Here is a 15935-nt window from a genome sequence, read left to right on the forward strand (position 1 = left end):
TGTCACTGCAGTGACCAGATTGTGTCTGTTGAAGAGGATATAAGATAGGGGGAAAATCCCCAGTGTGAATGAAGGCTCATGTTGTCAGATCCCAGCTGTGGTTCAGATTTGAACTGTTAATCTATAGTGAAAAATAAACTATGACAAATTGTAACATACTCAGCACTTTTCCCCCAAAGTATGGTATCCCAGGTTACAGTAGACATAATTTTTCTCTCTCTTTTCAGGATGTTTCACGTGCCAAACTAGCATCTATAATTCCAGATCCTGTTGTGGCCCCTTCTATAGTACCCACAATGAAGGATGAATTAGATAGAAAACCAGAGTATCCAAAGCCAGACACAAACCAGATGATCCCTTATCAGCCAAGACATCTAGCTCGTAAGTCAAATTTTCTTTTGGATTATAACTACATGCAAAGTGCATAGTATAAATTAAAAGAAGAAAAGGGGAAACAGGAGAAAGATTTACTGAGTCCAGCCTTCTTGTGGTTACTTCACAGCTGCCTATGATAATTCAGAGCAAGGCAGAATAAAACATTGCTTCTGCAACCAATTCTGCAGGAAAGAAAACATCCTTGTATTATTGCTTCTCCTTAGAGCCAGGGGTGCTCAGTGTTGGTCCTCGAGGTGCACAACCCAGACAGGTTTCAGGATTTCTACAATGGATATGCATGAGATATATTTGCATACAATGGAAACAGTGCATATAGATCAATGTCATACACATTCATTATGAAAATCCCAAAAACCCAATTGGGTTGCAGATCAAATCTTGAGACCCTACATTGAGCACATTTTTTCTAGAAACTTAGGCCCCCAATATTTGGTTTCACTTACCAGATAAGGAGCAATTACATAACACAGATGCTAACAGTTATGCACCTATTAAGTGCATGAATTTATATCTTTATTCAAAAAATCTGACATGCCACTCTTTAAGTTAATAATATCAAAAAGGTTTACAGCGATCAGTACTATCAGAAAATTGAGAGACAGCATTGTTGACATTTCACAAAGATAAATGGGTCATAATAATTCAAACTAGAGACCCACATGCAACTTTTACACATAGGGAACATGTCATTTTCAAGGATGTTTAGAGTAAGGCCTCTCATATAAAGATTTTAAGACAAAGGAAAAGCCTGAGTAAATAATGATGTCTTTACACCCGCTTTGAATTTTTATATGAGCTTCCTTGACCCTCTCTGGGAAAAGGTGATTAAAGTTACCAGAAACAAAAAAATGAGGTTTTAATGATTTCTGTTATTGCAAACAATTTGTAATACAACAGTCCAAAACCTATCCTTTTAAATGGAAGAATACAATTTTTTTTATGTTTTGTTGCAGCATTGTCATCAAATGGTTGTTGGTAGTTGTTGTACAGCTCTGCGTATGCCTTGTAGCACTATAGAAATGATAAATAGTAGTAGTAGTTGTTGGTTTCTGAACAACCTAACCCATGAAACCAACAACCACTCAGGACTAGGGGGCATACAATGAAGCTACAAAGTAGTAAATTTAAAACAAATCGGAGAAAATATTTCTTCACTCGACATGTAATTAAACTCTGGAATTTGTTGCCAGAGAATGTGGTAAAAGCAGTTAGCTTAGCAAGTTTTAAAAAAAGGTTTGGATAGCTTCCTAAAAGAAAAGTCCATAATATGGACTTGGAGAAAATCCACTGCTTTCTAGTATTGAACTGTTCTGGGATCTTGCCGGAATAGTACAATACTAGAAATAAGCAGTGGATTTTCCCCACTGGATTGGCCACTGTTGGAAACAGGATGCTGGGCTTGATGGACCTTCAGTCTGTCCCAGTATGGCAACACTTACGTACTTATGACAACAGTGCAACTGAACAAAAACTTGTACTGCTACCCTATGTCCAAGGAGTGACAGATCACATAGGAAAACTGCTAAAGAAGAATAACATCAAATCAGCCTACAATATTGTGTATCTGGATTTTCAGAAGGCGTTTGACAAAGTGCCTCATGAAAGACTCCAGAGGAAACTGGAGAGTCATGGGATCCGAGGTAGGGTATTATTGTGGATTAAGAGCTGGTTGAAAGAAAGCAGAGAGTAGGGTTGAATGGTCAGTGTTCTCAATGGAGAAGGGTAGTTAGTGGGGTCCCTCAGGGGTCTGTGCTGGGACCGCTGCTTTTTAACATATTTATAAATGACCTAGAGATGGGAGTAACTAGTGAGGTAATTAAATTCGCAGATGACACAAAGTTATTCAGGGCCGTCAAGTCGCAGGAGGAGTGTGAAAGATTACAGGAGGACTTCGCGAGACTAGGAGATTGGGCGTCCAAGTGGCAGATGAAGTTCAGTGTTGACAAGTGCAAAGTGATGCATGTGGGAAAGAGGAACCCGAATTACAGCTATGTCATGCAAGGTTCTGCGTTAGGAATTACAGACCTAGAAAGGGATCTGGGAGTCATCGTGGATAAGACGTTGAAAACTTCTGCTCAGTGTGCTGCGGCAGCTAAGAAAGCCCACAGAATGTTGAGTATTATTAGGAAAGGGATGGAAAACAAGCACGAGGATGTTATAATGCCGTTGTATCGCTCCATGGTGAGACCGCACCTTGAGTATTGTGTACAGTTCTGGTCGTCGCACCTCAAAAAAGATATAAAGGAATTGGAGAAGGTGCAGAGAAGGGCGACGAAAATGGTAAAAGGGATGGGAGGACTTCCCTATGAGGAAAGGCTAAGATGGTTAGGGCTCTTGAGCTTGGAGAAGAGGCAGCAGAGGGGTGATATGATAGAAGTCTACAAGATAATGAGTGGAGTGGAGCGGACAGACGCGAAGCGTTTGTTTACACTTTCTAACAATAATAGAACCAGGGGACATAAGATGAAGCTAGAATGTGGTAGATTTAAAACAAATAGGAGAAAGTTTTTCTTTACTCAGCACGTAGTTAGAATCTGGAACTGATTGCCGGAGAATGTAGTGACAGCAGTTGGCCTTGCTGAGTTTAAAGGGGGTTTGGACAGATTCCTGAAGGAAAAGTCCATTAAACATTATTAATTTTAATTTTTGTTTTGTTTTGGGGTTTTTGTCGGGTTCTTGAGGCCTGGATTGGCCACTGTTAGAAACAGGATGCTGGGCTTGATGGACCTTTGGTCTGTCCCAGTATGGCAATACATTTGTACCCCTCCTACAATACTAGGTAAATGGGCTATATAAAATTTCCCTCCCTTTCTACTGGCAAAAGTACCTTCTGTTTTGTGTGTGTGTGTGATTATCTTGTCTCTATTGTTTTGCTTTCACCATAACTGCTTGTTTAGTGCCGCCTCCCTCCCCCCCCCCCCCCCAAATAAAAAAAAGTGCATTTGCTTAGTTTTGCCTTATAATTGGGCTGGCCCTTCTTTACAGTTGTTTCCCTTTTATCCTATTTGTATAGAGGTATTTAATGATTTACTAACCTGAGGGTTGTTCACCCATCCCCAACAAAACTAGTTTAAAGCTCCTTTCAGTAAGTTAGCCAGTCTGCTGAAGAAGACACTGTCCTTTCTTCAGTAGATGGACACCATTTCTGTTGAGCAGCCCTTGGAAAATCAACCCATGATCCAGGAAAACAGAACACTCTCAGTGACACCATCTGCACGCCTAGTCATTCATCACCAGGATATGAGACTTTCTTCTTTGGCCTTTATCCTTGAACATATTAACATCTGATCCATTGGGATGTGTATGATGTGGTATGAAAGGATGAGATAATGAGAGCTAATTTTGTACCTGAGGCAATAGAGGGTTAAGTGACTTGCCCAAGATCACATGGAGCAGCAATGGGATTTGAACCTGCAAGCTCTGTCTGGATGTCAAGACTGGTGCTCTAACCATTAGGCTACTGCTCCACTCCAATAGAACTCCTAGGTCCACGTATTTCTTTTTTTATTTTTTAGAAGTCTTTATTGAACATTGTTAATTCTGAACATAGCATACCTAACACATTCGCAATACAAATTTGCACATAGCAATGTGCCAGTTACATAACAAAGAATACACAATTAAGTTTGCCGTGCATATCAAATACAGAATATACTTCAACTTTTTGATTATGTTTTATAAATGACCTCCCATTCCCTGCCTATCGCCCCCCCTCTCTCCCACCTCCAATTCCACCCTCCCCCAAAGCCCTCCCTTTTCAGGTCCACGTATTTCTAATGTGGTGAATGGTTATTTACCCATGACATTGAAGCAGGCTGCAGTGCAGTGTATTATAAGAAAGCCCTGTTTTGTATCCTTGAGATCCAGCAAGTTATTACATTACAAGAGTACCTATAGATTGCTAGATCTCCAATAAGGATTCAAAGCAGAAATACAAGAAAGAAGCTGATTAAAAAAAAACATCAGGAAGTTTTACTGTAACAATAGCAGACAAAATCTAATTGTATGGAAATAATGAAAAAAAATAATAGATAATGATAACAATGACAATCAACCTCTAATTATATAGAAGTATATAATTATGAACTCATGACTAATCTACCTGTTTTAGCCAAAATGTTAAGGAATGTGTATTGTGACAGTTTGAAAATCATCCAGCACAGAATGCATTTCCTAAAATTCCTCAGTGTAGTTTTAGGAGGGGTCACAGAACCGAGACATTATTAGCCTTGGTTCTTGATGTGCTTTATTATCATTTACATAAAGGAATGATGTTAATTAGACATCACAACACCACTTGATTGCAGTCAATAGCATTATGAGGGCAAGTGTTTGCTTGGTTTCTGTTGGTTTTTAATGGGCTGTATGTAGAAAGTTGTGTTTGGTGCCACTTTATCGTGGAACAGCCTGAAATATGGTTTACAAAGGCCTCTGGACTATCCTAAACCCTAGGACTCTGAATTTTCCATCATCGTTTTACTGCTTGGGTTCTCATATTAAACCATATCATCTGATCATCACAGGGACATTAGAAAACAGTTTTTGCATTTGAAAGCCCCCCCCCCCCCCCGTCCTAGATTGCCCCTTCCCATTTCCTGAAAGTCTCTTGAAAAGAAATTCAGGATCTCTGCTTGTGATTCTACAAATGTGCTTCTCCAATCTATATCTTGCATATTAAAATCTAGCAGCACCATTTCCTTTTATACTCCACACTTTGCTTAATACACTGCTTGGCATTTGGTATTGGTCAGATACCTGCAAAACGTATGCTGTGTCTTTCCTGCATAGGTCTAATAATTTGCTGCATTATTATTTTTTTATGTAAAGTATATTTATAGACTGCAAAACTGTGCACTCTGACGTGAGACTTTTTGTGTTTTTTTGATCTTTCATCAACAGCTCCAGGAATGCATCCTGTGCCAGGTGGTGTTTTCCCAGTTCCTCCAGCTGCTGTAGTGTTAATGAAGCTTCTTCCTCCTCCCATCTGTTACCAGGTATGTTTGCAAGATTTTACTGCTAATAGTAAGATGTTTTACTTTCACACACTCATCACCCTTCAAATCATTAAAGTCCGTATACTAAAGAAGTTTAACTTTTGGTACTTCTCATATATATGCAGGTAACAATAGAAAATAATAAAATAATGCTAATTTTTAGTCAGTAATGGAAAAACTTTTTTTTTAACAGGGTCCTTTTGTGCAAGTGGATGAACTTATGGGGATTTTCCGAAGATGTAGGATGCCGGATTGTAAGTTATTTAAATAATAGTTCCCAGTAGAATGTATATTTAATTCTAGTTATTGTCATACTCAAACAAGCAGAAGGCATGAGCCACTTCAGGTGCCTGTAACAGAAACACAGAAAATGTTGGTATGGATGGGGCAGATAAAGACCACATGGCCTATCTAGTCTACCCATCTGTAATTACTATTAATCCCTACTCTCCCTTGTTGCATGTTTTCTTGAATTCAGAATCAGTCCTCATCTCCACCACCCACCCACTGCCCTTTTGGTAAGGAAGAATTTCCTTACATTACTTCCCGAGTCTATCCTCTTTCACCCTCATACTGTGCTCTTTCAATTGAAAGAGGCCCACTTGGTATGCATTTGTGCCACACAAGTATTTAAATGTCTCTTTGTACAGCATTGCACATCAGTAACTTTTCCTGCACACTGAGATGGAGGTGTGAGTCTGAGAACCATGAGAGGCTACAAGCTCTAATAAGCCTTGAGTCCATTTATTTATTTAGATTTTGCTCATGCCTTTTTCAGTAGTAGCTCAAAGTGCGTTACATTCAGGTACACTGGGTATTTCCCTATCCCTGGAGTGGAGGAGTGGCCTAGTGGTTAGGGTGGTGGACTTTGGTCCTGGGGAACTGAGTTCGATTCCCGGCATAGGCAGCTCCTTGTGACTCCGGGCAAGTCACTTAACCCTCCATTGCCCCATGTAAGCCGCATTGAGCCTGCCATGAGTGGGAAAGCGTGGGGTACAAAAATAAATAAGTCTTACAATCTAAATTTGTACCTGAGGCAAGGGGGGGGGGGGGTTAAGTGACTTGCCCAAGATCACAAGGAGAATAGTGGGAATCTTACTGGCCACCTCTGGATGTCAAAAGCAGTGCTCTAACCACTAAGCCACTCCTCCACATCAAAGGTTGATCTGACCATGAACTTTCCACACTCTTTCCCATTGCTCGCTAGTGACCCAAGCATAGCAGGCATGTCCTGAGGGAGAGGATGTTTATACTGTTCTATCTTATGCAAAGTGTCTTGCATTAAAAGATATTTAGAATCTATATGGTAGAGAATGTAGCATTCTGAAACACTTTTCTCCCAAGAGAATCCAGCGTCTCAGCATCCCTCGAGGTCACCGAGGACTGGTAAACTTTAAGCTCTCGCGAGCAGATTTGGCCACTATAGCATGGTGAGAAAGCTAATGCTTCTTAATTCTAGGATGAGCTTTCTGGACTCTGTACACAGAGTCCATCTTCCTATTGATAGGGTAGATTGTGGAGGGGAGGAGGTGGTTCCCGCCAACATTTTTTTCTGTGTGTCCCTCAGAATCTTGTGAACGCTTTTCTGGAGAAAGTCAAGGAATTAGAGGAGGAATCCAGGGCAGAACTACTGTATATCCTCCGTCTCTTTATTAAAAGAAATAAATGGAATGGTGTTAGTTAAGTTAATCTGTGATGTTGAGGCCTTCTGGAGAAGGCTTCTTTCTGTAGAGGGGGAAGGGTTTGAGGGAAAGCAGTTGAGTCCTACTCTTCAGAGAACTCTGTCATATAGTCCAAACCCTTCTAAGACCCAGAAAGTTTTTTCTGTGCTTAGCTAGAATTCAGGGCCTCAGCCAATGTAGTCATCTACAGCCCTATGAACACATTGGGAAAACTTCCTCCGACATTCTTGAAATTGACAGCTGCCATTGACTCGAAGGTCCATGGTGTCAGTGGAAACACCTCCAGGCAAAGCATGACTCTCAAAGATCAGCAGCAAAACTGTGGAGATGTCCTTTATTGAAAACTATAACAGTCATTGAAGAGCACATTTCCATTCAAGGGACTCGACACAGGCAGTGTTTTCAGCTGTACTGCCTGCTTCAGGAGTCCAGGATAGGCCACAACTTCATATACAATGTATGAAAAAAATCATAAACTCATCAACATCTGGTTTATGAAACCAAGTAGCAATATGAACAAAAGAAACTATCATGCAGAAGTTGGAAAACAAATGTCAATAATCCTGCCAAAAAGTGTTTTAACACCAGATGTGTATTCTACTGCTTTGGACTGACTGCCTTATACTGCCTGCATACTACATTTTCCTCTATTGTGTTCTTCCTTGGAGAAATATGTCTAGCTTTCTTATTGCTTAGGCTTTCATGAATCTGTATGATTCTGAGGCTACTGGAACAGATCTCGCCAATAATCATGGCAAGCACACTGTTAAAAACTTGCAAGTAAAGAGACAGTATATTAGTGGTTAATTGTAACCACAGAAAGGCAGTGTATCAAATCCCATCCCCACCCATCTCCTTAATTTTAGATGCCCACCATATAAAAAGTATCACTAGCTTACATGCCAAACCTATGATGAATTAATATGGAAGATATCCAGTGTATCGCATTCATCTAATATAATAAAAACTATATTTTTAAACAAAGCAATGAGATCTAATAGCAGCCGACTCAGCAAGATAATACTATGTTAATTTAAAGTGGTCAGTGAGAATCCAGCTCAGTTGCTCATTTATAATCTATTTTTGTATGACAGTGTGGTGTTTGTTTTTATTAAACAGTGGATGAAGCTGTGAGATTGATTACTGGAGGCCAGCCTGAATTAACAGTGGAAGGCAATGGACCTTTGGAAAATGCCATCCTCAATAAAGCTATGAAAAGGCCAAATGAAGATTCAGATGAGGAAGAAGAAAAAGGATCGGTGCTTCCTCCTATTCATGACATATACAGAGCACGACAGCAAAAGAGGATTCGATGAGATGAGTCAAAATCTATTCTGTTTTAAGAGAGACTTGTATTAAAAGGAAATTTTCTTTTTTGCCATTGAGTCACCTGACAGACAACCACTTTTATAAACATCTTAGAATCAAGACACTGTGGTTACTAGGGTGCCTCTTTATAACATATGGTTCCATATTAAAAGAAAAGAAAAAGAATGGCTGAGTTGTAGAACTTTGAGCAGAATTAGGTTTTCAAACATATGGAAACAGTTCAAAATGCATAACAGCATTTTGTTCTTCACGAAAGTGATTACAGACTACTTGAGGTGTTGCAGGTTCTCAACAGTTTTATTTTAAAAACTGGATGGCTTATAATTGTGAAGCATTTTTAATTCACATTTTCTGAAAAATTCTTGTTCTCAGTTTGCTCATGTTAGGGTCCTGCCTTATTGTTTTGTTCTATTTATGGCAGAATGTATGAGATCTGTTTTTGTAGTTTACAAAGGGAAACATTCCTGAAAATAAAAAGGATATCAAGGACGGACTCAATGACTTTTCTTCTTTCAAACCTTTTTGATAAATAATTGTGTGGAGGAGGAAGGATGTTACTATCTCTCCATGTCATCAAGCCACTTAAAAAGTTTTTTTATTAAAAAAAATAATAATAACACATACAAACAATCAGGTCAAACTTTACCCATCAGTACTGTTGTAGTAAAATGTCTACTGATGGCCATATAGTAATCCTGAATAAACCTTAAAATAAAATTAGATAAACTTGTTTTCTAACACAAATTTTTAGTAAAAGAGCCCATAAATGTTTTTATGCCTTTTGGAAATTGTTCCTTTTTTTCTCCAGAAGTGCACAGACATAACACGCATTTACTTGTGGGGAAAAGAGGGCAGGTTAGATCAGGAGAGGGACATTTTAATCTCATTTTGAAATCATCATAATTATTTTTGATGTGTACTTTCCATCTGCCGTGATGTAGCTACAAAGACCACAAGTACTTTTGTATCCATGGCATGCGTACCAGTCAGTTGCTTTAAGTAAAAATCAGCATAAGGTTCTTTTTAATAGTGTAACTGTAATTTGTTTAAATTTTCTTTCTTACACAAATTAACAATGAAGTCTCCCTCCTGAAACTGGGTAACTTGATAGCTCTGGGGTTTAAATCTTATTTTTTTTTTCTTTGTGAGAATCCAGTGGTTATCCTTTAGAGAGGCATTATTGGATCCTCAAACGCTAAAATATGGTGTTTATTATTTTTATTGCAGATCAATTTTACTTGAAACTGAGGTTAAATCATATGTGTGTTTTAGAAACTCACTATCTTGTTTTCCTGGCTGCTGTTTATTGTTGGATAACTACTACTACTATTTATCATTTCTATAGCGCTACTAGACATACGCAGCGCAAGACAGAGAACAAACGTAGGGGGTTGTTTACTAAAGCTTAGTTCAGTTATCGGCAGCAGGGCCTGCAGGAATAAAATGGGCCCTGCTGCAGATAACTCGAGCTAAGCTTTAGTAAACAACCCCCTAAAGCTTTAATTCTCTGAGGCAAGCAGGACAATGACTCCTCATGTGTGGGTGACATCACTGATGGAGCCTGGCATTGGAAACATTACCCCAGCAACTTTTCTTACAATGTCTGGGTGGTCTCAGGGCAGCTTTCTATTCTTGTGCCACTTGGAAAGTTATGGTGCCTGATCCCTACTGGTACTTCAGAGCACCCATTTGAGTGGCACTTTATAAGATGGCATTTTTCCTGCTCCCCACCTAAAAGGGACAGAGTTGTTCAGGATATAAATAATTTAAAATAAAGTAACTGTCACCTTACATTATGTCCCTCATCTTAAGAAATGAAAGACAGAGGCTTATTCACAAATGTATACTAAATAAAAAGACTTAATTTACAAGTAGAGGTGATCCTTGCCAGAGCTGAGAATAAAGGCAGAGCCAGTGTTAAGGGTTGCCATTTAGAGCACTTGTTCTGGGCCCCTATGGAAGAGGAGGGCCTTAAGCTGAAGAACAGCTAGCTTGAAGTTGGGCTTTGGGGCCACTCCACAGATTTCAGCCCTGGGCCTCTGCATCATGCCTTACTAGCAAAAATGTCTTCCACTTCCAAAAGGATAAATTGGTAGGGTTCTTATCTTTTTAGAAACTGGTGTAAATGAGTGCCACAATAATATATATACTGATTAATAAAGTTTGGTTCATCTTCACTCTGGAACTCCTGGTTTTTTACCCACTGCTTTGTTGTATTGCCACAATAATATGGCATATTTAAAATTACCAAGTTTGCCTGCAGTCAAGTGGTATGGTTGCTGTAAATTATTTCCATTAAAAAGTACTGACACTTTTTTTTTTTAACCTTTATTGCCCATGGAAATAAAAGGTACTGTGCTTGGCTGTTTCTAAATAGGCATGAGAGTCAATTCAGATCTGCATATTGACATGTTGATCTTACCTGAAGAGCTGCTCATGTACAAAGCAACACCTTTACGAAGAGAGTTACCAATCTGTTCAAAAATATTTTTGTACTTATATTTGACTTCATTTGTTTTATCCCTTATCTGTTATTCTCCTATTTGCATCAGAGTTAATAAAAGCACTTTCAAATACTTTCATAGTATTAAAAGATACAAAGCAGGTCTTGATTTCATAATTACATTTATTTCTCACATTATAATACTCACATTTCACTGACAGAAATGTACATTGGTGTAAAGAACTATAATTTTCAAAGCGGAATGAAGTAACTGCTTTTTGCATCAGGTTAACGTGTCAAGTTGCCATTACTAGACTTTCTCTGACTGAACAGTTAAGTGAGATTCTTCTTTTTTCAGTATATTTCCAAGAACTGCATCATAGTAAGGACTATACACCATCTTGTTATAGTTGACAAGGCGAACATACTTGACAGCAATCTCTTCCAGCTCTTTTTGAATAGGGCCTAATCCTCCAGGAAGTGCAGGAAATGATTTATGATTGCTTGAAGCAAGGTAACTCTTTAAAAAGGTATGGATTCGTGAATCTGAAAAAAATCAATCACAGGTAAAAGTAACCAGATGCTTACCTGTAACTCAGGGGTTTCTTAATCAGTGATGGAAGACGGCAAACGGGGTGCAGAGAAGGGTCTTGAAATCTGAGGCAGTTTATTGAAACTTTGTAGACAGAGGGAAGGTAGTTATTAAACAGTTCTTGGTAGTATAACTGTGTACTATTGTAATTTTAGCAGCTAATGGTGATATATGTAGTTGTCAGTAGTCACAAGTGAACATGTGGTTTTGGAAGGGGATAAAAGGGTTTCAATCATCAGTTAAAGGGGTGTAGGGATTAAAAATAGGTTAATAACCCCTGCTGTAAGTGGTATTCTTAGCAGGATAATCTTGTCATAACATAAATATGAGTGATGTTATGCAATGGTGCTGATAATGGAACATTTACTAACTAGAACTAGTAGACTTTATGCCAATGTGCAGTTGATACCATGCAAGCTTATGAGAAATAACAAAACCATAGTTCCTTACTCCCTAATATAAGAACGACAAGTATTTGATCACCCAAAGAGATAATGAGATTCTAGTAGAAAGATCATGGGAGAATTCTCACTCTGTTCAACTGAAATATTTGTCAGCATTCTTTTCTCTTTTAAAACTTTGTACTTGATTCCTGCCCCTCCTATTTATTACGGAATCCTCCACCATTATTTTCCTTATGGTATTAGACCTGGGTGGATGATATACTTGGATTAAGAACAATTTCACTTAACTCAAATGAAAATAGTCCAGATCTAATTCTTAAAAATTCTGCAAGAAGTAGATTTGAATTATAAACCAATTAACAAATTACTTTGAGCAATCTGATATTCTTCATTCTACCCAATTGAGTTTGACAGGACTATAGCGCCGATTACAGACATTTGCCATCGTTTAAGCAAAGGTTATCAAGCTATATTGTTACAATTTGATCTTTAGTGCTTTTGATTTGGTTAACCATGTGTTACTTCTCCAATTATTAGATTACCAGAGAGCTCTATATTAAGTATTTTTTTTTCTTTTATAAACCTTAAACCAGCTTTTTTTTTTTTTACAAAGAATATATATACCCCCCTGTTTACTACGCTGTGTAGCAATGCCGACACAGCCCATTCAAAGCTGTTTTGCCATTAGCACGATTCTTAGTAAACGGGGGATAGAGTACAATTTGAGATAAATGGTCAGAATATTGGTCTTTAAGTTGTGGAGCCCATAGGGATCTCCACTATGACCCATCCTATTTAATAAATTAATGAGTACCCTAGGGAAAACACTGTCAAAAGCTAGAGGTTGCATTTTATACTTATGCAAGCAATATCACATTAATTCTTCTTGTATCCAATCTAAGTAATATATACATCAGTTCAAGAATGTATTACAGCAGTTGACTATGGCTACTGGAAACTTAAATGAAATGCAGATAAAACCAAATTTATAGCTAGGACAAGCACAATAAAACCCTCTCTAGAAAGAAAATTAAGTTTTAGAGACCAGAACTTACAGTTCAAAATCTCAAGATACAAGTAGTTTAGACCCATTTCTGTGTTTTGATAGTCACTTAGCAGATAAAAAGAACATTCACCTTCCCATGTCTGGACTTAATTCTTCTAGAAAAACTACTTGTCTCCTTGACCCTTTTCCTTCATCTTGGATCGATCTTCCCTTCCATAGTCTTGCCCCCTTTGCTTTAGTGAGTCTCCAATAGCTTATCTTCTGGTGGAATACCCCCTCAATGGAAGACATCATCAAGCCTGTTCTGAAGAAACCTACTCTTGACTCAAATAGCCTTGCTAACTATATAGGCCTTTCTCCCAACTTGCTCTTTTCGCTCTAGATCAGACAAAATAATAATCTTTGATCAATTACCCAACATATTCTTTATTTGGGTTTTGCTACACCACAACAACTGACAAGCAGAACAGAGTGGTGTACAATCTAAATGGGTTAGAAAAGGTTCAAGGTTATTTTTATTTGATAACCCATTTAAGGGCAACCATTCAAGCGAGGTACATAAAAAATAAACTAGCAGTACAATCAGAGTAATCAAAAGAGGAACACGAACTATATAAAAGAAGAAACAGCAAAGAAAGAAAGTAAGCACAGCATTCAAAACGAAAGTAAAAATAGTAGAAACAATAAGAACAATAACCTGCTAGGTTACCAGAGCCCTAGGCCCTGGCACATAACACCCCAACTCCACCAGCTGAATAGGGGAGGGAAAAGAAGGGGGGGGGACTCACCTCATAGCCTCAGGGAAGCCATTCTGAAAAAAATGCATTTTAAGTAACCTCTTAAAGGGTCAGTATAACAGTCTCCAGCCTTTAAAAGGCTGGCAACTGGTTCCACAACCCGTGGAACTAATCACGCTAAACATTGCGTTATGCTGTGAGACTATGGAGAAAAGAAGGCACTACTAGCTGACACCGGGAGGCCAAACTGAGAACTTGAGTAGAGATATAGGGGTCAAATGACAGGCCAACAAAAAAAAAGAAGACCAACTGAGATTTTAAAGAACAAAACTAAGATCTTAAAAGAAATATGAAATCTCACCAGTGCCTAGTGTTCCTCCTTCAGTAATGGGGTCACATGGTCATATTTGTGTGCTCCAATATGAGCTTTACTGCTGTATTCTGAATTAACTGAAGTCCATTGACCTCTCTTTGATTCAAACCAGCAAACAGTTACAGTAGTCTTAAGTATGAGTAAACCAGTGAATACAATATAATCCACAATACTCCTTTAGTAAACAGATGTTGCACTAAGCAAATCTGCCTCAAATGGTGGTACAAGTATTTGCATACCACTGCTGAGACATGCGGATGAAATAAAAGGCTGGAATGTAGAATTACCCCTAAAACCTTGATCTCAGTACTTTATTGGAACCTTGCCGCCGCCCCCAGACTGTTCTGGTAGCTGTTCTGAGGACTAGCTCAGGTCCTGCCTAGACTGATGTTCAAGCGATTGACGTATGGCACTAATTTTCCTAGAAAATTAGTTTGCTAATTCATCCATGGAAAGCAATGATACACCAGAATCTTCATTGGTAGATGGTATTAATTCATGCAGAATTACAAACAACTACAAATCATTAAAATGGAAAGAGGTCACTCATTTGGAGAGTAATAGATATAGATAATTGTACAAGGAAAGGGAAGCAGGGGGAAACAGGGAAAGGAAAGACAGTGGGGTAGGAAGAACAGGAGAGCAGTCGTGAAACAAGGTATCGCAGATTTACACTGAAGGCCTGCTGAAAGAGCTATGGTCTTAAAGGCAGTTTTGAAACGGCAGGGGCAGTGAAATAAAAGGTCTTATAACTTGTTTGTTCATATCAGGCCATCCAGTGGTCATTTAGTGAATGGAGTGCAACAGAGGGACAGTAGGGAATTGTAAGGGAGCTGAGACAGGAAGGCGAGCCATAACGAAAGGCTTTGAAAGCTGAGAAGAATCTTATACTGAATACGAAAAGATACTGGTAAACAAAGAAGGGATGACACATTCATTGATCGTTACGTGTGGCAAAGGAGGTGAATAGCTGTATTTTGACGTGTGTAGCTTCTTTAAAGATGATTAATACCGGAGTAAACAATATTACAGTAATCAAGCCTACTGGAGAGGAGTGAAAGTCTAAGGATGTGAAAAACATTATAGCTAATGTAGCTAAAGTATTGCCTTATAGAGCGCAACTGGCAAAGGATGAAAAAACCCAATCTGAGAAGATTCGTAATTTGAGGATCAAGGGAGAGTTGTGAGTCAAGAATTAACCCCAAGATAACGGAAAGATCTGACAGGGGTAATGGTTTTACCCATTAAGTTAAGAGGCTGTGAAGATCTGGAGTGACGGGCAGCAATCCAACATGCAATAGTTTTGTGTTCACTTTTGTTTTCCATTCCACATTAATTTTCTCTCTCATTACTTCTCGCTTTCACTACTGCCATATTCTTCTATCTGGCCTCCCTGACTTCCTTCAAACAGTCCAGAATACCTTGATCTATCTTCTTTCAAGTGCCCAAAGATCATATCATAATCACCCCTATATTGGTACATCATCACTGGCTTCCTAGCCCCTACTGTATTCAGATCAAGAGCCTTACTTTGATACATGAGGTTCTTTACATTGGAACCCCACCATACCTTTCTTCCCCCTATACTCCCGCCCACTGCACTCAGCCCTAGCCCCTTCCTTTCCCCTGACCATTGTTCCCATTTAGAGTCCATCTGCATTTTTTTCTGCACTACTCCTACCCCTTTGGAATGTTAGCATAGCACACTTTTTCCCTTTGTTTTAACCCCTTTCCAAAGTTATGCTTTTTACCCAGAGCAGATGTTAAAAGAAGAAAAAACTTTCTCCATGAAAATTAAGAACTTTATTTAGGCATCAATTAGAAGAATCACAGTGTACAGTTACTGATACAAGATTAATTTTTGTAATATGACAGGAAACATTGGTGGATCAATAAAAATCATTTCTTTTAGCTAAGCTCACAAAACAAGTTAATCGTTAGCAGAGTCAATCCTAGCACAACTAAAGAGAACACCAGTT

General features: G+C 38.7%; 2 protein-coding genes across 5 annotated transcripts in view; one reads left to right on the forward strand and one right to left on the reverse strand.

Moving 5' to 3' along the window:
- CSTF3 (cleavage stimulation factor subunit 3) overlaps positions 1 to 8894 on the forward strand; it is a 208140-nt gene extending 199246 nt beyond the window's left edge. The window contains exons 18-21 of the mRNA XM_030200638.1: positions 228 to 381; positions 5296 to 5390; positions 5584 to 5644; positions 8192 to 8894. Coding sequence (XP_030056498.1) covers positions 228 to 381; positions 5296 to 5390; positions 5584 to 5644; positions 8192 to 8388 — 507 coding nt within the window. The 3' untranslated portion in view covers positions 8389 to 8894. The remainder of the gene's footprint in view (positions 1 to 227; positions 382 to 5295; positions 5391 to 5583; positions 5645 to 8191) is intronic.
- A 2115-nt stretch (positions 8895 to 11009) lies between these two features.
- Positions 11010 to 15935, reverse strand: part of TCP11L1 (t-complex 11 like 1) — a 38687-nt gene continuing 33761 nt past the window's right edge. For all 4 annotated transcript variants that reach the window (XM_030200640.1, XM_030200639.1, XM_030200641.1 and 1 more), the window contains one exon: positions 11010 to 11390. In XM_030200640.1, the coding sequence (XP_030056500.1) occupies positions 11155 to 11390 (236 nt within the window). In that variant the 3' untranslated portion in view covers positions 11010 to 11154. The remainder of the gene's footprint in view (positions 11391 to 15935) is intronic.

This window comes from Microcaecilia unicolor, chromosome 4 (genome assembly GCF_901765095.1).
Source record: "Microcaecilia unicolor chromosome 4, aMicUni1.1, whole genome shotgun sequence".
In the NCBI taxonomy this organism is placed as follows: Eukaryota; Metazoa; Chordata; class Amphibia; order Gymnophiona; family Siphonopidae; genus Microcaecilia; species Microcaecilia unicolor.